Genomic DNA, 22,144 nt, shown 5'->3' with positions numbered 1-22,144 from the left:
TATTCTCTCTTTCTGAGGCCAAAGCCGAGTTTGCCGATTTTTTGTTTATTTATTTATTTATTTATTTATTTATTTGAGACAGAGTCTCACTGTGTTGCCCGGGCTAGAGTGCTGTGGCGTCAGCCTAGCTCACAGCAACCTCAAACTCCTGGGCTCAAGTGATCCTCCTGCCTCAGCCTCCCGAGTAGCTGGGATTACAGGCATGTGCCACCATGCCCAGCTAATTTTTTTCTATTTTTAGTTGTTTGGCTAATTTCTATGTATAGTAGAGATGGGGTCTTGCTCTTGCTGGTCTCAAACTCCTGAGCTCAAGCAATCCTCCTGCCTCGGCCTCCCAGAGTGCTAGGATTACAGGCGTGAGCCACCACGCCCGGCTGAGTTAGTTGATTTCTTACCAGACACCAGCTAGTAATTTGTTTCCCTGCTGCTCCTTCAACTAGGCGTGGCCAGGTGACTGCTTTTGCTGATTTTGTGTGGGAAGTGATACGTATCCTTTCCAGGTCTGGCCCATAAAACCTCTTGAGCTTGTCGCCTCTCTTCCATCATCATCCAGTGGAATGCTGAAGGCCAAGGCAGCCTTGGGATCCACGTGAAAATGGCAGAACTTCCGGAAGCCTGGTTCCAGAATGACAGTGTGGAGAAGAGCTCTCCTACTCGCTCCCACCTGACTGACTTGGACCCGCATAGACTGTCCGTGAAGGAGCAGTACGGTTTTTTTGTGTTAAGCTACTGATGTTTGGGATTGGTTTGTTGCAGCAGTTAGCCTACCTGAACTAATTCAAACATTGGTAGTGAAATGGGATGCTGATCACAAAAATCTAATATGACACTGATCTGGTAGTCAAGAAGGCAACTGAAATAGAAGGCTGGAAAAATGGCGATTTGCTATTCAGGGGGGAATATATCTGGAAAAACTATCTCCTGTGGCACTTCGGATGGTTGGCTACATTACCTGCACAGCCTGAAGCTCCAGCTTAAGAGGAAGAGTTGAAAAGTCATGCCTGTGCACTGTTTTACTTTATATACGTTGCAGAAAGACCTAAACTTAGGAAAGGATTGACTGGTTATAAGCAGAAATGAAAAGAGCCAAAACACCTGGGTTCTTGAGGTTGTAAAAAACCAGCTTCCTTCTTGTAGACCCCAGATAAGAGCTAAGTTTGAAATAGGCTTTGAATACCAAGCCCCAGGTAGACTCATCCCTGCAGCAAATATTATATATTAAGGTTTCCCAACTCAGATATATTTCAGATGAACTCCAGGCAAGTGCCACTGAGAGGGAACTAGAAGTGAGAAAGCAAAATTAAGGAGCCTTGAGAATTGTGTATAGGCAAGGACTGCAAGTGTGGTTACTGGTATATAGAACTGACTGGAAGCAAATATCAGAAGCCTACTGTTACTAAGTAAATTATTCTGCCAAAGAAATCACAAACTCAGATTTCAAAAGCCACCAGCTCTTTTCCAAACCTTTATTTTCTTGTTTGTTTTGCCTTGTTTTCTTTTTTGTTTTTTCCAAACCTTTAGACAACCCTCAGGTCCCCAGACTTGTACCAGCAGTGAGCTGGCTAGGAAAGCCGTGCCAACCCCCAGGGAGAGCAAAGTCAACACCTACTCAGGTCGGGCCGTGGACAAGGGAGTTTCCTCCAAACTGGATGATGACAATCTTAAATAAACCACTTCATAATGCCTGTCCAGCACAATTTTCTACTTGCTGGAGCCAGCAACGGCTTCATTTCCCATCCTTCCCTTTTCCAATTGGGATTTGCCATTGTGTTTACTCTGCCCCTGCTCCATCACTGTATATGGAATAGGAGAGCATTTATCTGTTCAGAGTTTGTCAGACCTTAAGGCGCCATGATCAAGACCTGAAGAAGACAGGGCATTGCAGGGGAGTGTGGATTCTGAGGTCAGTGGAGCGCCTGGATGGGATATGGGGCCATCTCCTTTGGGGAAAGGTTATGTGTGGTCTACACGTAGGGTGAAATTGAAGGACTGCTAGCTGACCACCAAACTGTACTTTTATTCTTGTTTTTGTTTTTTTTTTTGAGACAGAGTCTCGCTTTGTTGCCCAGGCTAGAGTGAGTGCCGTGGCGTCAGCCTAGCTCACAGCAACCTCAAACTCCTGGGCTCGAGCGATCCTCCTGCCTCAGCCTCCCGAGTAGCCGGGACTACAGGCATGCGCCACCATGCCCGGCTAATTTTTTCTATATATATCAGTTGGCCAATTAATTTCTTTCTATTTATAGTAGAGACGGGGTCTTGCTCTTGCTCAGGCTGGTTTTGAACTCCTGACCTTGAGCAATCCGCCTGCCTCGACCTCCCAGAGAGCTAGGATTACAGGCGTGAGCCACTGCGCCCGGCTGTACTTCTAGTCTTTAGGCCTGGGCACACAAGTAGATTCTAGTTCACAATCCCCCCGCCACCCACCCCTTTGCAGTTTGGCGTGGTCATGAGACTGAGCAGATGTGGGAAGAGAAGTGAATGACATCGCTGCCAGGCTTGATACATAAAACCTCCCGTGAACAAATTATTCTTTTACCCTGGTAGGCCGGCTGGATGCTGATGTCCAAAGGCAACCTTGGAAGTCACATGTTGAAGAACCTGGTAGGCTAGGACCTGAAGGACTAACTGCATGGGGAAAAGCCCTTCCCCCACACCAGACTGTTGGGCATGCTAACTCACATCTGGAAATTCCATTAAGCATCCTCAAATCCCTTAAATGATACGACTACTACTAGCTCACACCTAATGAGCACTTACTTTGTGCCAGCTATTCTTCTAAGCACTTTACATATATCAACTCATTTAAGCCCTACAACCACACTGACAGTCATTTTATATGTGTAAACCCATGAACAGAAAGGTTAGACAAGTTAGTCCTGTGACCTAGTATGTAGCAAAGGTACAATTCAGACCCAAGCAACCTAGCTCTAGTCTTAACCACCATACTGTATTGCAGGTGTTATTTCCATTACTGTGCATCAACTGCATTTGCAGTTACAAAATGCATTTTTTTTTTTTTTTTGAGACAGAGTCTTGTTTTGTTGCCCAGGCTGGAGTGAGTGCTGTGGCGTCAGCCTAGCTCACAGCAACCTCAAACTCCTGGGCTCAAGAGATCCTCCTGCCTCAGCCTCCCGAGTAGCTGGGACTACAGGCATGCGCCACCATGCCTGGCTAATTTTTTCTATATATATTTTAGTTGGCCAATTAATTTCTATTTTTATAGTAGAGACGGGGTCTTTCTCTTGCTCAGGCTGGTCTCGAACTCCTGACCTCGAGCAATCTGCCCGCCCTGGCCTCCCAGAGTGCTAGGATTACAGGCGTGAGCCACCTCGCCCAGCCACAGAATGCATTTTTTAGATGAGGTCTCACTATGTTGTCCAGGCTGGCTTTCTGGGCTCAAGTGACCCTCCCACATAGTTGGGACCACAGGTGTGTGTCACCGTATCTCGCTCTAAAATGCACATCTTTTACATCAGCAGATAGCTGTCCTCCTGCAGTGGTTCTCTGGAAGTTACTTTAATGGCTCTGAGATGCCCATTTCTTCTGGGGTTCAGGCACATTCCACAAGTCACAGTACCTTGGTAGAAGTTATTTAAAGGGGCAGGGAGATAGTGATAAAGACAAAAGTAACCACTTTGGTTTAAAAGAAATTGATCAAACAGAAGTTTTATGATAAAAACTTTATTGTTTTAAATATCAAATGTTTTACACACCACTTTTTCTTCAGAAAGTTCCTATTAAAAAAAGAAAAATAAAATAAAGTGTTTTGATTATTTAGGGCTGACTTACATTTCAGTATGTGACAAATATTCAAACCCAAATACATCTAGTTCACTAAGCTGCAGACAGGTCCTATGTTCAGCCTCTAAACCAATGGCACAATGCAACCAACTTTGGGATTCCTGAGTTCGGTTCCCTTAAGTTCTCAGAGTTTTCCCAACTCTCAAAACCAAAGCATCATGGGAATGACTGAGCCACTGGCAAGCATACTTTGCCAATCAGCCTAGTTCTTCTTCTAAGATGCAGTAGTATCAAAGCTTAAGAAAAGTCAGAAAATCTTGCAATATATGAGCAACTGCAAGAACATAGAAGGGGTGGGAAGAAACGAAGGGGTTTCTATTTGCTAAGATTTGCCAAATATGGCTACAAAACTGGTAAACAAACCTTTGAGTGCAAAGGCCATTAGCCCAACTTGCTAAGAAGAGATCTGAAATAAAAACAAGCAAATCAATTTTCATTGAAGGTACACAGTGAAAAAAAAGCAACTCAATAGGTTGAATTGCCCTGGGTATATCACCAGATCTATTTCAAAAGGATGTTCAGGGCCTTAGAGAATGGAAAACTAATCAAATGAGGTCTCAGATGGGTGGCAAACTCAGAAAGCTGTGGAGCCTTCAAGAAAGGAAAAGGTCTCCTCTGCATCAGGTACTCACAGAAGGAATCTGGAAACAGACTGATCTGACTGCTGACAGGAAATACAGCTCTACCTTTAGGCCACATTCATTCAGGGTTGCATGTAAAACAAACTCTTGTAAACAAAATAGTTTCCCATTAGAAATACCTTAGCATGCTCCCTCCCCAGATTAGCTAATGAAAACCTTACCATATATATTTAATGAAACAGTTTTGCTTAAATTATCCTAATTTTATATTCCATACCCCCGCATCCCTGATCTTCTGCAGTTTAATTTTAGGTAAAAGAAACATTCTCTAACCCTTATGCCCTTGAACTGTTTTCTTTGCAGATTTCATTCCATAAAATGGTGCTCTAAAAACTTACCAACTGTATCCTTTCCTGTTCTACAGCCCCCAGAGGGTCTGGACTACCAATCACCAAATATATAACTGATAAACATTTGTGCAAGTTTTCTAACTGTAAACCTCAGAAGTCACTAGTTAAGATCCAGAAATCTTACCTCTATGCTTCAGGATGGTATCTATTGTGGCATTTTAAATAATGGGTTAAAGACGGTCCCTTTGGCAGAGCTGTCCTATGGACAGACTTAGGAGAGCCCTGAACCCTCCTGTAAATCAATCCTGCCCACCACCTAATCCCAACGCCATTGCTTGCTACATTTTCTGCTCTAGATTCCCATTTTCACATGCTGCACTTGGCTGCTTTAAAATAGCACATCCCACAGAACCCTCTGAAGTCCCGTTAGCCCAGATGGCCAGTACGGAGCAGCCGTGCTCACAGAGGAGGTGCGGGAAAATGCCGCAGCACGCGCCCTCTCTACCCCACACACAAGGTCCTGATGAAAGGAAAGGCTGTCACTGGTACATTTTAGGGTCATCTTCCATTTACCTGTTGCCCTTCTATCCTGCCCATTCCCTCCTCCCCCAGCATGACTTCTCAATATCTGATCTACCAAATGTTACATTTTTTGGTTTCTCTGATTCCACTTTTTTAAAAACAGATTTTTTTAAAGAGACGTTTCAAGTTCATAGCCATCTAATTCCATTGTGAGCCTGATTTTCCCAGTCTGCTCTGAAATGAAACCAAGTAACTCTAATGACTTTCTAAATTAAAGCATGCTAATAAGCAAAAATAGATCTTGTTTTTGAAGCTAAAATGTTTCATGTCACCCCACTAGACTGAAAGCTTCATAAGGGCAGGGTTCCAGAGTGCTTTGGTCACCCCTGGATCCCCAGAGTCACCAGGGCCTGGCACACAGGCACTCATTGTTTGATGAATGAGTCAAAGTACTAAGAATTCTTGTTCAAAGACACATATTGCATAGCCTTCAAGAAAGTACCAATTTCCTTTCAAATATATAAGATTTTCTTGAACTTTTCTCTCCCTTAACCAACACAGAACATAACAGCTAAAAACAGTTTTTGGTACATGTGATGCAAAAATATCTTTTTTTTTTTTTTTAGGAGACAGTCTCCTTCTGTTGCCTGGGGTAGAGTGCAGTGGCATCATCATTGCTCACTGCAGCCTCAAACTCCTCAGCTCAAGCGATCCTCCTGCCTCAGCCTCCCAAGTGACTGGGACTATAGGCACACAACAACCACATGCCCAGCTAGCTTTTTAAATTTTTTTTGTAGAGACAGGGTCTTGCTATGTTGCTCAGGCTGAAAAATCCATATTTTTATCCTTCTATCTGGGGAAATCCAGTGATTTGATGTGAGCAACTCTGAACCAACTCAAAAAAAGGTAAGCCCTAGGGCACCTTTAAGTATGCCCTCCATCTACAGGAGGGCTATCTTCAAACCTTTCCCCTAACGCTCCCATTCTCCCCCACCACCAAAATTTGATACCTCTGCTATTCAGAGAAACTAAGGCACAAAAGAAAATCAAGTACATCAAAGGTGCACCCCTAAATTCTTTATTCAATGAACCTCTAGTAAAACCCATTGAGGGACCACTAAGATAGAAAAACTGAACCATGATTTTACATTTCCAGTTCCCTCCCAAGGACAGGCTTTGAATTTATTATACTTTCTTATCAGGAATTGGCATTAGTTCTCGGGAAGAAAAAGCAATTTTATTTTATAGAACATGAAAAGTAACATTCGTTTTCTAGGAAGGGAAGCTCTTGATAACTTTGTCTTTCTAGTTCAGCCACAGACTACACTAACTCACCAAATTCAAAACAGAAATTTGGCTTTTTGGTGATTATTTGTGCTAATAAACAGCAGAATGCATAATCCGGTCAGCTTCTCTTGGTACACACAGCCAGGGGTAACCAATCTGAAGTATGCAGCAGCTCAATTACCCTGCTCACCCTCACCACAGGTGGCAAACAGGTAGGAAAAGGCAATCAGAATGCGCCACAACTTTCCTGGCCAGTGATTTGCATGGCTGTTTGCTATATACATGGTGGGACAAAAGCCACCGTAAGTGAATATGTCTACAGATACAAAAATTGCTCGGTTTTTAATCTATATAAAATTAACTGTAAGTTATTTGTCAATCACCATGTGTGTATGATAGCTTATACATGTATATATAGACATGGGCTACCAAGTTAAACTAAATTTTTATGGCTTTCACTGGAGATAGAAAGGTGTGGTTAAGGGAAGAACAGGCAGGTTAGGTTCCACTCATTATCATAAAATCAGGGGCACAAAGCCTCACATTCCATTTCTATGCACCCTTTTGCTAGACAAATGCTTTGGGAAAAAATATGTGGGGGTGTCTCCTTCAGTACATCAGGAGAAAAGGGGCTCTAGAAAGTGTTGTGAGGACAGTTTTAACACATGCTCCTTTGCCAAGCAACTGGTTATCTCTACGTGTCAACAGCCAAAGCCCAAACTGTGGAATGAAGGCTATTGGCTGCCTGGATATAGTCCTTAACATTGTCAATTGAGCAAAATCTGTATCCTAGGTATAGCTGTTGTCTAGGAACCAACTTAATGGAAAACAGCACAAGTTCTACAGGAAAATCTCTCTTTGGTGTATAAACAGAGACCACCACCCTTGGAGGGAAGTGCTGACCACAGAATTACATACTACCTGGTTATGGTAAAGGAGCTGTCCAGTAAATCTGCCCATTATTGGTTATGGCTGGCTGTTATCAGTTCTGTTGGCAACCACAGGAGTTAACAATGATTTCATCTTATTTTTACAAGTTAACCTATAATTTCTGCACTTCTGGAGCTCTTAAGGTGTTAAATATTGAAAAACTGACAATGAGGGTTTACTAGTATAATATTCCTTAATACCCTTTGCATTCTAGGACTGCTACATTTAAAAGTTACCCAAAATCCTAATGGTGTTAACAATTTTATTTTTATACAAATGGACAAGATTTTAAAAATCAAAAGCAATTATGAAAATATAGTGAGAGCTGGGTACGGTAGCATACTGTGAGGCCAGGAGTTTGGGTTTAGCCTGGGCAACACAGTGAGAATGAGAACCCATCTTAAAAAAAAAAAAAAAAAAAAGACAAAAACGGACAGGGATATAGATATTTGGCAAGTGGGTTAAGCTCAAAGTATTCCTAACAAGAATACATGTGCAACTATAGATCTATTCAGTTTTCACCTAAAAATAAATATACATACATCGAAAGCTATTGCAATGAAATATTTTCCAGACTGATATTATATATTCCACCTGGGACTGTTTCCCAAATCTCCACATTATAAAAGTTCAGTGGCCATGCAGCAGAACAATGTGCCAAAGTATGTTCTGCTAACACAGAAACTGCAAGGCCCATCTTTACACAGAAGGCCTTTTGGGAGGAGTCTATTGTCATTAATAATTTCCCCCACCCCAGGGTTCCAAAGCTCAGAATACATTCCAAACCACCACTCATAAAGCAAATATAGGGCCCCATTGCATTGCTACTAGATTTTGCTTCAATCATAGTACCAACTACTTAACTACAATCACAGCTCTAAGAGTCAGCTGACAGAACCCTATAAGCAGTGTCCTAGTGCATCTTACATCTTTGGTGTAGGGCAGGCAAAAGTGTCTATAAGAAGTGATTGTCTGAAAGAACCTCTTAAAGACAACCTGGCTAACCTGCTGTTCTGAGTGCCCTCTGGAAAGTAGTAAACTTCTTTCATCACCCTCAACCATTTCTAACTTCTTAAAGGATCATGATGAATCTGTGGCTTGACACCACGTCACTAAACTCATAGAACACAAACATCATAGCAAAAAGAGGCTGGGACAGGGTAGAAGAGAAATATCTCTAAATTAAAATTTCAAAAACTCCTGAGATATGAGCTTCCATTTTGATTGTGCTCAATGACTTGAAATTTAATAGAAAGAACAAGCTTTCACAGAGTCAGACTTAAGACAAAATCATTTAACACTAAGTTGAGAAATCACTCTTTCAAAATTTGTTTCAAACATGTTACCAACTATAACCTGGAATAAGAAATTATCATTGTCAAAGTTCTTTTCAATAAAACCAAGATTTCAGATTCTGGTTAGGTACCTAACAGTTTGTATTCCAGGAAAGATTTACCTAAAACCTATCCAGTAGGATTATTGCACAGTGGGGCCCACAGGACAATGATTTCCAAGGGCTAGTCCTTATATTAAAAAAAAGGCCACAATAAATACATCTATATATTATGCCCCACTCTAACCTGACATGGTAAACACAAATATGATGAGTCTTGATTAAAAAAGAAACTCCTGAGAAAAGAAAGGGATGGAAAACTCTACCAAGGCCACTTAGTCAGAAACTGCAATTACTATTTCCACTGCTATGAAGGACACTCACCAATAGACTGACCATTCCAAGCACCAAGATGAACCAGTGACAAGGTTATCATACTTCAGAGTATTTCACTAAGATCACAGCTCAAACTGAGCTTTTGAAGAATTTCCTAGTAGAAGATGAGTTTTGAAAGGAAATAAACTACTGGCAAGCAACCCATTAGCTGAACTGAAGTTCACTGTTAGTCATTAAGGGTTGAGGTGTTGTCAGTGAGATGCTAGCAAACCCAATCTCTAGTAAATTCCAGTGTTTAGGTCATTGTTTTTCTCTCTCAGTTCTTGACATCTGCAAATGGAATTATGGTTGGTTTTTCTTGTTTTTTTTTTCTTTTCTTTAACCTGGGTAGCACCATGTTTCACTCTAATGCTAATTCCCCCACAATGTCCCACCCAATGTAATAAATGTATTTGGCAATCCACGCAGAAGCCTGTAATGCACAAAGTAGCTCAAGTTTTAAACCCTCCCACTCACCCGATTAAAATGTCAAATCCTAAGCACACAAATAAAAACATACCACTCTAGGAGATATTATTCAATTATTCTTCAATTTCCTGTTATAATTGATGAATCATAATACACAGAGCACTGGGTATAATTCCAAACACCAAACTACGTGGTTGAAAGTTTCTAAACTGACAATTGAGTCAACAAGCCATACCTTGCTGATAGCACAGACACAGTTACGGTGTGGAGTTGATCTGTTTTTAGCTGCATAGGTGGTGGGATTTTTCTCATGGCTTCTGCTTTCCAAAGCATTCACTCTCATTCTAAAATGGTATGCTATTACACAAAACCATCCATTTTATTCCAGAATACATCATCGTAATGAGAATAAAAAGCTTTGTATGCACATACTGCCAATACATTTAAAAAGGCCCAAATTTTAACAAATAGAATAGACAAATTCATCAGACAAGAGATCATAAATTACTTTGGCCGAAAAAAATCTCTTAAAAAAAATCTGGCTCAACATTCTGCTTGCAGGTTTCTACATACTGTATATGTGGTGAGTGTGTATGTGTGTGTATATAGAGAGAGCTTTTTTTTTTTTTTTTTTTAAGGGAATGGAGTATGGTCTAGCCCACTTTCCCATAGTTATGTAGGAACTACAATGTTCTTTGCTAGCAAAACAAGAAGTGCAAGGTCTGCATTTCCACCAACTTGATGCAAAGCCCCAAGAGCTTCCTGCAAAGTAAAGCCAGCACGGAGAATCCGGTTAATATCTGTGGCAGGAAAAATTAATGGTGGAAGAACGGAGGGACTTGCTGATGGATGGCTGGTAGGTGGTACATATTCAAGAAATGGCCTTGCAGCTTCAGGACAGACATTTTCTCTGGTTTCAGGCCTGTCTGTCACTGGATTTTGTATGCCCTGACCCAGGTCTTTAACCAATATGAAACTGGATGACAAAGACTTAGTTTGCTCAGAAGTCTGACTGAGTGCATCCTCCTCACCTGCTAAAAATTGGGGTGAAATTTCTACACCTAAGGTGCAGTGTAATTGATTAGACGTTTTAGCTGAGGTTACAGTGACAGAACTGTTCTCATTTACTGATTCCCTAGATCTGGGGACACCTTCCTTATCAGTTGACAGGACATCACCTGGACCCCTGGAGTTTATATTTTCTACATCTTCTATTCCAGTGCCAGGTGAGGTGCCCGTTAATCTCTCTGCCTTGACTGACACAGACATGGCCTGATGAAAGGAGACTTGTTCATCCTGGGTAAGATGTTCATTTTGGGCACATCTTTCAGAAAGGCCCTTAATACCAGTTTGGCCATCTGCTACTGCTTCTGATTGACAGATAATTTCTTCAGATGCATTTTCTGAAGCTGGTTTACTACTAATAACCAAAAGTTCATGAAGTTCTTTCAAGGCTGCTGTTATAGATGAACAAGATTCTTCTGTTGACTCCACAGAGGGCTGACAATTGCCACAGACACTCAGAGAGGCAGAGTAATTGCCATATTCTTTATTTGTTCCAGGCCTTTCAACATGACTTTCTGGGGACTGTGAATCTTGAGTGGAAATGGAATTATTCAAAATTTCAGATGAAGGGTTACATTTTGATGTTTCTACTTCCATCAAGGGATTATCCAAAGTCAGATCCGATGCACTGATGTTCTTGACATCAGCATTCTGACTGTCTGCTGAATTAAGCACAGCAACTAGGGACTGTTCAACAATATCTATTTCCATAAGTGTTTCTGAATTTGAGCAGCTAAAGCATCCTGAAGGTAGAATACTTTTTTTTGTACTTGGAGGATCCAGGTTCTGCTGTAGCTGATCTCCTTTCATTGTAGCTTCCAAATCAACAATTTTTTGTTGGTTCTGTTGCCTTTCTCCAGGAAGTTCAAGGTCCCCTATGTCACAAAGATGTTCTTGGTCACATGGAGCATTCTGTTGTGCAACCTCATACTGTTCATTCCCTGGTTCTTCATGTTGCTGAAGGCCATTCACTTGAGTCAGGTTCTGATTTTCTGGATGCCAACCTTTTTCGCCTAGAAACATCTGTGGTTCATGCATCCTAGTAGTTGTGACAGATAAATTAGTTTCCTGTCTTGTATGGAGATGAAATTTGAGGCCCTGGGTGCTTTTTCCAGCAGATTTCTCGAGACTATCTGCAACAAATGCACCTTCGGGCGAAATCTGCAAAGGCATAGCTGAATTCTGGTCTGCTGGGGCATGGTCTACTGGAGAAGCATGATCAGAACGATCCTGCAGAGGAAGATGTTCTCTCTTTTTGAAATTTATCTGGAATTCAGCTGAAGCCTTCAGAGCCTTCACAGCTTTAGGTTCGATGCTTTCTGAATCACTGGGCTTGATAGGGCAGACTGAAGCAGAGACAGAGCGAGCAAGACTCGTAGGATTACCAATCTCAGTACTCTGTCCTGAAGGATGGGCTGGATGGTTAAATCCATCTGAAGTTGGTACCGATGACATTCCCAGTGAGGTAGATTCTTTACCACTATTCTCTATATGGAACAAAAGAGAAAGGAAGAAGATTCATTAGCAAATAACTAAGGCCATTAAATTATCAAAGGATATAAATCTAAATAGCACAGAATAAAATTAATCCTTAAACTTGAGTTTCTCTTGTACTAATAGATATGACTTTAAAAATACAAGAATCTTGTTCACTGTGGTAGACAATTTAACATCACAGCATCAGAATAAGAGGTAGGCATGTTCTTAATAAAACATGCATACTGTAATTCAATATGACTTAGTACCATTAACATGCATTCACATAATGGCTGAGTTAGTGCTCAAGACTGAAAGACATTTATGTACCTTTATTCCCAGTGAGTCTAGAACTCTATAATAGTTTCTCCAAGTGTATTTTCTTCACCACTTGCCCTAAAATCAGCTGGGATGCTTGTTAAGGATGCAGACTCTGGGGTAAAATCCTTGGGAATAAAGCCTGGAAACTGCATTTTCAGTTAGCTCCTCAGTTGAGACATAAGGACATTATAGATTTTGAAAAACTTTACAGAATGATTCTCATGCCAAAGCACTTCTCCTATTCAAATATGAATGCTGAGGTTATAAATGAGAAGTCTAAAACCAGGAATACTGGGACAGGGCAGGAAATATACAGAGAAATAAGAAATTTTTTTAGAGACAGTGTCTCACAATGTCAACCAGGCTGGAGTGCAGTGGCATCATCACTGCTCATTGCAACCTCAAATTCCTAGGCTCAAGGGTTCCTCGTGCCTCAGCCTCCCAAGTAGCTGGGACTACAGGCACCCACTACCATGTCTGGCTAATTATTCTCTTTTTTTGAGACAGAGTCTCACTCTGTTGCCCTGAGTAGAGTGCCGTGGTGGCAGCCTAGCTCACAGCAACCTCTAACTCCTGGGCTCAAGCGATCCTTCTGCCTCAGCCTCCCGAGTTGCTGGGACTACAGGCATGCACCACCATGCCCGGCTAATTGTTATTTATATATACACATGTATAATATATAATATGTAATATATTACATATATATAAAATATATATGTATATATATATTTTCAAGTTGTCTAGCTAATTTCTATTTTTTCAGTAGAGATGGGGTCTCGCTCTTGCTCAGGTTAGTCTTGAACTTCTGAGCTCAAATAATCCTCCTGCCTCGGCCTCCCAGAGTGCTAGGATTATAGGCATGAGCCACCACACCCGGCCTAATTTTTCTTATTTTTTGGAAAGACAAGTCTCAATAAGTTGGCCAGGCTGGTCTCAAACTCTTGGCCTCAAGGGATCCTCCCACCTCAGCCTCCCAAAGTACTGGGGTTACAGAGACATGAGCCACTGTGCCTGGCTGAGAAATAATAATTTATGTAATGCTTGGGGACTGCTAGAAGATAGAGAAGCAAAAATTCGATTTTATTTCTAGCCAAGCTTCCCCCAAATCATGGTAAAACTATGTACGCATCTGACTCAGAGAATAAAAGTAAAGCTAATGATCAAATGGATTAATTCCCAGTCAGCATCCCACCAAATAATGCACCTTTAAAAGGATCACTAGTTATTTTTATCACATTAATAGAATATAACTACATGAAGAACATTCGAGTGTTTTAAGGGAAGAGGAATGTGAGTGGAGCAGTGGAAGGAGATAATTCATTAATAGTTTTTTAATAGGCAATGACTAGTGTCACTGCAACTTAATGATCACTCAAACAAGATGGCAGGCTTAAACACTAGCTTGAACATCATACTATCATTAAATATCAGTTCCTAATAATGTTAAGTTCAGATTTAAAGAAAATGGAAAAAACCCATCAGCTCCAACTCTCCTTTTCCCACTGATACAGTTAAAAATCAACCTCTATACACTTATTTTAAGATATTTATTTATTTTGAGACAGAGTCTCACTTTGTTGCCCAGGCTAGAGTGAGTGCCGTGGCGTCAGCCTAGCTCACAGCAACCTCAAACTCCTGGGCTCAAGCAATCCTACTGCCTCAGCCTCCCGAGTAGCTGGGACTACAGGCATGCGTCACCATGCCCGGCTAACTCTTTTCTATATGTATTAGTTGGCCGATTAATTTCTATTTACAGTAGAGACGGGGCCTCGTTCTTGTCAGGCTGGTTTCGAACTCCTGACCTCCAGCAATCCACCTGCCTCAGCCTCCCAGAGTGCTAGGATTACAGGCATGAGCCACCACGCCTAGCCTATTTTAAGATCTTTAATTTAACAGTCAAAAGAATGGTAACAAAATTGACCTCACAATACAAACTATTAGGGGAGATGCAACTCAAACACTTTGTGCTAAATGTTTACGTGCAATATGGAGGGGGACTTGATCATGCCTTAAATTATGAAGCAATCCAGTTATATTCAAATGGCTTTAAATCATTCTAATCAAACATTGGTTAATAGCATGAGAAGATAAAGCACTGAGTCAGGAAGTTATTGACTTTTTATGAAACAATCTTACTTATAATTTAGGGTACACCGGAAAACAACATTTGTCTCAGTTTAAACTATATGCATTAGAGTTTAGAAACAGTTATTAGTTTTATTTATCAATCTCTAATGCTGATTCTTGAAGAGATTCAATTCTGAACTAATGCTAACAGAAAAAATACAATGTAGTGAAATATCCATGTTACCAACAGAGAGGTATGATAACAGCCTTCTGGCACTGATACACCAGTTATGAACAACCAGGTGGGGTCAAGGTGCACACGGCCTCAATGGATTTTGTACTCACTATGAAAGTAGCATATGATCCTCCTGTAGCTGAGGTCAGTTTCACTGGCCTAAGTTCTAAATGTAGGGAAGGACCGGGTCAATTTTACAGAATGATAAGAGAAGTGGATGAGGATAATGGATAGTAAGATTAAACTATGCCTGCTTTTAACTCATCCTTAAAAGAGGGAGAAAAAAAAAGGAAAGAGAAAAAAGAAATTAAATGGTACATATCTAATTACAACCAGCCTGCAAACTGCTATCAAGTCCTAGGTTAACAGTTCAAAAGACCACCTTTCTTCCTCTTGGTTAATTGGCTGATGATATACTCAGGTTGACATTTACCAAATTTATACCACAGGGAAATGGAAGCAAGAGTGCCTTCTATAGAAAATCTGTCAGGCCAGGGACAAAGGAAAAAGCAAAGTCTTAGATCCTGTTGTTGATAGGATGTAAGTTCTGCCTATATTACTGACCCTGTGACTCTCAACAAGTCCCCTGGGCTAAGATTCTATTTCTTCAACAGAATTAAAATTTCTGCCTCTCTATAACTCCAGGTAGTTATGTGCAATAATGTGAAAAAAGAGCTCTTAGTTTTTCAGAGGAAAGGAACTTATGAAATCCAAAAAGTACAGTTATCTCCGATGATAAAGTGCTATGAGACCAATATTCTTGATTTGACATTCACAATAGTCAGATGTGGTAGGTATAATGGACACTGTTTCTATTGGGATTTTTTTTTACCCTTGCATTGCTGTAATAATTAATACAATTTTAAACAGGAATTTATACTTACACATGTATGTATGTATGCATGGCAACATATAAATGTATACACAGGCTCACTGTAACCAGATTAAACAAGGTGAAATGGTGAATAACAGAAGCTAACTTCTAAAACTGCTGCAGATACAGAGACTTTCAGACCATAGATGACAACTGGACGGAAGGCTTAACGTGGTGTCTATAAATACCTGGTCTGGGGCCCACTCCAGCTGCAGTACACACACACTACATGCATCATGGCTTCTGACGCTCTGTTTGAATTAGGAAACAGACAAGCAAACTTGGGTTAACAATGCAAACCACACAGCATGCAGGGTTATAGTCTCCATTCCTTGCCATCTTTAAAATCAGGAACTGGTAGAGTGAAAGTTGGGGAATGTTTCTGTAGTTTGGACATCTAAAATATTTGTTGATTGCTTTAATTCTCTCACAATATACAAAGCAATGTATCAATTTCAACAGATTTTTAACACAACTTGGAAAGAAATTAATTTTACACATACACAGGATTCATGGGCAAACATGTAGGACAGGTGAAAAAAGTAAATCTATTAGATGGAATTATTAATATATGAAAAAAAATCTTATGGAGTAAAGGTGAGTCAACACATGTAACAGTCATTTTCTAAATTTCTTTCTCAGTTGAGATTAATTTTTAGAGCAAATCAAACCTGATTAAATTCTATCCTGACCTTCTTTACCTTTTACTCACGTTTTAGATAACATATCAGACATAGCTCCTGCTCTGAATTATTTTTCAAGTAATTGATAAGATAAAGATATTTTGGGGTAAAGTATACCAAAAAAGCAGCTTTAAACAAAATACTTTCACTTACTATATCCAGAATTTTGATTTTGGTGATACCAGAAGAGTCAATGTTCTAAACAAACAGAACCTGATGTGGTAAAATTATTTAACTATTTAAACATTCCAAAAACTATCATAAACCATATACATCAGCAACAGATGGTTACATGGGTTAAAAAGCCATTTTTTTTTTTTTTTGACACAAAGACTCACTTTGTTGCCCAGGCTAAAGTGAGTGCGGTGGCCTCAGCCTAGCTCACAGCAACCTCAAACTCCTGGGCTCAAGCAATCCTACTGCTTCAGCCTCCTGAGTAGCTGGGACTACAGCATGTGCCACCATGCCCGGCTAATTTTTCTATATATATATATGAGTTGGCCAATTAATTTCTTACTATTTATAGTAGACAGGGTCTCTCTCTTGCTCAGGCTGGTTTCAAACTCCTGAACTCAAACAATCTGCCTGCCTCCGCCTCCCAGAGTGCTAGGATTACAGGCATGATCCACCGCGCCTGGCTGCCATATCCTTTTATTTTTATTTTTTTTGAGACAGAGTCTCACTTTGTTGCCCAGGCTAGAGTGAGTGCCGTGGCGTCAGCCTGGCTCACAGCAACCTCAAACTCCTGGGCTCAAGCAATCCTACTGCCTCAGCCTCCCGAGTAGCTGGGACTACAGGCATGTGCCCATGCCCAGCTAATTTTTTCTATATATATTAGTTGGCCAATTAATTTCTTTCTATTTATAGTAGAGACGGGGTCTCGCTCTTGCTCAGGCTGGTTTCGAACTCCTGAGCTCGAGCAATCCACCCGCCTCGGCCTCCCAGAGTGCTAGGATTACAGGCAGGAGCCACCGCGACTGGCCCATATCCTTTTAATCATTTGAAATTGCTATAGCCCCTTCACTGCGCCTGAACACATCAGTGTATCTGTTTTAATCTCTTAAATTTTTTACTGAAATAAGGTAATCACCCAAAAAGGGTAATTGTTATTAGTAGGTTAGAAAACACTGTTATCATCAGCTAACATTTCTTAAATAATAGTAGCAAAACTGTAGAGGTTAAAAAAAAAAGACATTTAATGAAATGGTAACATAGTCTCATATTAACACACTGTATTACGACTACGATGACAAATTACTCCCCAAAATGCAAAATGTTGTAAGTGGGTGAGTCAAACTCATTCAAGCTTACCTTGCTGAGAAGATTAAAACTATTAAAGTTAGTTTCTCCCTGTCTCATTGTTCAAAATTCTCCCCTTTATACAAAATACTTAAGTCACCACTAAAACTGTACTTTGTATCTGAAACGGAGCCAAAAGGTGCTGGAGTAGATTCTAAACAAGGCCAGTATGGAAAACTCCATCTGTTACCCATGCCCATTTTAAAGAAGCTCAAAGATGGACACCTGAATGTTCTCCAGTAAAATAGTGGCAAATTTGGCTTATTTTTAAACTTCATACCTCTTCTGTTTTTAGAAGCTATTCCCTGAACCTGTAACTCTTTTTTTTCTTTTAAGACAGAGTCTCACTTTGTTGCCCCCTCTAGAGTGCTATAGCGTCAGCCTAGCTCACAGCAACCTCAAACTCCTGGGCTCGAACGATCCTCCTGCCTCAGCCTCCCAAGTAGCTAGGACTACAGGCATGCGCCACCATGCCTGGCTATTTTTTATGTATATTTTTAGTTGGCCAATTAATTTGTTTCATTTATAGTAGAGACGAGGTCTCACTCTTGTCAGGCTGGTTTCGAACTCCTGACCTCGAGTGATCCGTCTGCCTTGGCCTCCCAGAGTGCTAGGATTACAGGCGTGAGCCACCGCGCCAGGCCTGAACCTGTAACTCTTAAACATTTTAATGTACTAGAAAAAGCAATGTGTGGTATTAGTCATTCTGATGAATAATTCCAGCTCAAGATTTTAAAATAACCCAAACTTAAAATTTTTCTTTCTTTTTTTTTTTTTGAGACAGAGTCCCACTCTATTGACTGGGCAGGAATGCCGTGGCATCAGCTAGCTGACAGTAACCTCAAACTCTTGGGCTAAAGTGATCCTCCCGCCTTAGCTTCCCGAGTCGTTGGGATGACAGGTGTGCACTACCATGCCTAGTTAGTTTTTTTTTATATTTTCAGTAGAGACGGGTTCTTGCTCAGGCTGGTCTCAAACTCCTGACCTCAAGAGATCCTCCCACTGTGGCCTCCAAGAGTGCTAGGATTATAGGTGTGAGCCACTGCACCCAGCCCTTAAAAGTTAATTCTTTTCAGCTTCTAGAAAATACATCCCATATGTGAGCCACCATGCCTGGGTACATACTGTCCTGATATGGCCTGATGACACTACTGTGATCTCAGTTTAAGGGCATAAAACATTACATTTTGATTAATGTTCAATTTTGCTTCTTGTTGGTTCGGTCCTTGGCGGCAGCAATTTCAGTAAATATTTTTAAAGTTGGGGCTGCTTAGTTACAGTAGCAATACTAGCGTTCAAAATAAATAGGACTAAGAAAAGAAATTTTCAGGGAAATATTACTGACCTCAAAAGTTAGTATCTGCTATACTGTTATAACTTTCTTTATTTTTTTTTTTTGAGACAGAGTCTCACTCTGTTGCCCGGGCTACAGTGCCTTGGCGTCAGCCTACCTCACAGCAACCACAAACTCCTGGGCTCAAGCGATCCTCCTGTTTCAGCCTCCTGAGTAGCTGGGACTACAAGAATGCACCACTATGCCTGGCTAATTTAATTTTTTGTTTCTATTTTTAGTTGGCTCGCTAATTTTTCCTATTTTTAGTAGAGACAGGTCTCGCTCTTGCTCAGGCTGGTCTCAAACTCCTGAACTCAAACAATCGGCCCGCCTCGGCCTCCCAGAGTGCTAGGATTATAGGCGTGAGCCACCGAGCCCAGCCTGTTATAACTTTCTTTACAGAAAAAAAAGCAGAAGATATTTTAGGAAGCTACCAAAGTATGTCTAGGCAGGCTGGGCATGGTGGCTCACGCCGGTTCCTAGCACTCTGGGAGGCCGAGGTGGGACGATTGCTTGAAGTCAGGAGTTCCTGACTAGCCTGAGCAAGAGCGAGACCCCATCTCTTAAAAAAAAAAAAAAAAAATGCCTAGACAAATAATGCACCGATCTATCTTACACATAACAATGGACTTTTGGTTCTTGATCTGTTGAAGCACAGCATTTTTTTTTTATTGTATTAAGAGATGGGAAGGAGGAAGTAAGAAGACAAACAATGAATACATCTACTACAGGACGATGAGACTGATTACAAATTGGAAAGGTCACTATCCCCCTGAAGCCAGCATGTCCCCACTCACCAACCAATCAAGTACTATTCAAGAGCTAGGCCATTCCAAATACCTGCATCCTCTGCTGATTTTTGAAGGGCTTCAGCTAATTCTTGGTCTGCAATCTCCTCTGGCTGCACATCCTCTCGATTGGCCCCAGCACCATATGCCAACCGGGCACATTCTGGTAGCTCTCCCTCAGGAAGGAAGGTGGTTTGTGAGCCTGTAGTGCCGATCACGAGTACATTTTTCTTGAGGTCAATGGAACACTTAGAAGGAGGAAAACAAAGAATGGTTATAGCAGATAAAACATGCAGAAAGACTATGTTCCCAAATTTAAAACTCCATTCAGGCTGGTGTGGTGGCTCACGAATGTAATCCCAATACTTTGGGATGCTGAGGCAGGAAAGGATCACTTGAGACCAGGAATTTCAGGTTACAATGAGCTATGATCAGACCACTGCACTGCAGCCTGGGTGATGGGGGGAAGAAGACCCTGTCTCTAAAAAAATTAAAAATAGGCCGGGCGTGGTGGCTCACACCTGTAATCCCAGCACTCTGGGAGGCCGAGGCAGGCGGATCGCTCGAGGTCAGGAGTTTGAAACCAGCCTGAGCAAGAGCGAGACCCCGTCTCTACTATAAATAGAAAGAAATTAATTGGCCAACTAATATATATAGAAAACAATTGGCCGGGTGTGGTGGTGCATGCCTGTAGTCCCAGGTACTCGGGAGGCTGAGGCAGCAGGATTGCTTGAGCCCAGGAGTCTGAGGTTGCTGTGAGCTAGGCTGACACCACAGCACTCTAGCCAAGGCAACAGAGTGAGACTCTGTCTCACAAAAAAAGTGCTAAAAAATAAAAATAAAACCCGAAACACAAAGAACAACATCGGCCGGGCACGGTGGCTCACACCTGTAATCCTAGCACTCTGGGAGGCCGAGGCGGGCAGATTGCTCGAGGTTAGGAGTTCCAAACCAGCCTGAGCAAGAGTGAGACCCCATCTCTACTATAAATAGAAAGAAATTAATTGGCCAACTAATATATATAGAAAAATTAGCCGGGCATGGTGACGCATGCCTGTAGTCCCAGCTACTCAGGAGGTTGAGGCAGCAGGATTGCTTGAGCCCAGGAGTTTGAGGTTGCTGTGAGCTAGGCTGACACCACGGCACTCACTCTAGCCTGGGTAACAAAGCGAGACTCTATCTTTAAAACAAGATTTGCCCACTTCTGATTATAAACATAGTAATACATGTTCACTGTACAAAATCTGGAACAGCCCCTTCCTTGCATGATTAGCAGCCCCACCTTTAAGAACACACAAACGATTTCTTATAAAATCAAGGCCATACAGTCTTATATTTTGCTTCTTTCACCTTATCATAATAAAGTACAGCTTTTATTTAAATTCCATACCAACAGTCTCAATAGTGGTGGATGTGCTAGGCAATCTGTGCAAAAGTGTTTTTTATTTCAAACTTATGCTATCCTCGCTTTCTGTCTATTTTTACAACTACTTAACATAGAAGAGCTATACACCTATGATTTATATCCATAAAGCTGGAGACTGTCAGTCTATACCATAACTAAAAAATAGTAGCAAGTCGATAAGTTAAGCTTTATTTACACACACATTCACTCATTCCTTCTATTTAGAATGCTGTATCTTATTATCAATATAATGCATCTTCTTTTATAGGAATTTAATACTTTAAGAAATAGTGACATAGAAATATTTACTAGATATAAAACCATACCATGAAAAATTTTTATTACCCGGTGGACACTAACTGCTTCTTCAATGAGAGCAGTATATCTTAAATTATTTGGCTTTAGAGTAGAAATCGAAATATGAACACAAAGCAATAATATTATTCTCAGCAGGGTGAGGTGGCCCACACCTGTAATCCTAGCACTCTCGGAGGCCGAGGCAGGAGGACTGCTTGAGGTAAGGAGTTCGAGACCAGACTGAGCAAGGGTAAGACCCCGTTCTCTACTACAGAAATAGAAAAATTAGCCAGGCATTGCAGTGTGTGCTTGGGAAGGTGAGGCAGGAGGATCGCTTGAGCCCAGGAGTTTGAGGTTGCAGTGAGTTAAAATGATGCCACTGCACTCTACCCAGAGTGAGACTCTGTCTCAAAACAAAAACTGTAGGCCAGGTGAGGTGGTCCACACCTGTAATCCTAGCCACTCTGGGAGGATCATTCAAGTTCAGGAGTTCGAAACCAGCCTGAAAAAGAGCGAGACCCCGTCTCTACTAAAAAATAGAAATTGGCCAACTAAAAATGTATAGAAAAAATTAGCCGGGCATGATGGCACATGTCTGTAATCCCAGCTACTCGGGAGGCTGAGATAGAAGGATTGCTTGAGCCCAGGAGTTTGAGGTTGCTGTGAGCTAGGCTGACACCACGGCACTCTAGC

General features: G+C 41.2%; 1 protein-coding gene across 6 annotated transcripts in view; it reads right to left on the bottom strand.

The window, feature by feature from the left end:
• Positions 1 to 3,661: 3,661 nt before the first annotated feature.
• The window catches only part of DDI2 (DDI proteasomal shuttling factor 2), a 56,707-nt gene continuing 38,224 nt past the window's right edge, over positions 3,662 to 22,144 (bottom strand). For 4 of the 6 annotated variants that reach the window (XM_075994288.1, XM_075994293.1, XM_075994297.1 and 1 more), the window contains 2 exons: positions 19,802 to 19,997; positions 3,662 to 12,160 (listed from right to left, as the gene is read on the bottom strand). In XM_075994288.1, the coding sequence (XP_075850403.1) occupies positions 10,281 to 12,160; positions 19,802 to 19,997 (2,076 nt within the window). In that variant the 3' untranslated portion in view covers positions 3,662 to 10,280. Of the gene's footprint in view, positions 12,161 to 15,834; positions 15,898 to 19,801; positions 19,998 to 22,144 lie in introns of those variants that run through there. The other 2 variants (XM_075994302.1, XM_075994308.1) reach the window with 2 other exon arrangements.

This window comes from Microcebus murinus, chromosome 2 (genome assembly GCF_040939455.1).
Source record: "Microcebus murinus isolate Inina chromosome 2, M.murinus_Inina_mat1.0, whole genome shotgun sequence".
Taxonomy (NCBI): Eukaryota; Metazoa; Chordata; class Mammalia; order Primates; family Cheirogaleidae; genus Microcebus; species Microcebus murinus.
This window is presented reverse-complemented; position numbering and strand designations above follow the sequence as displayed.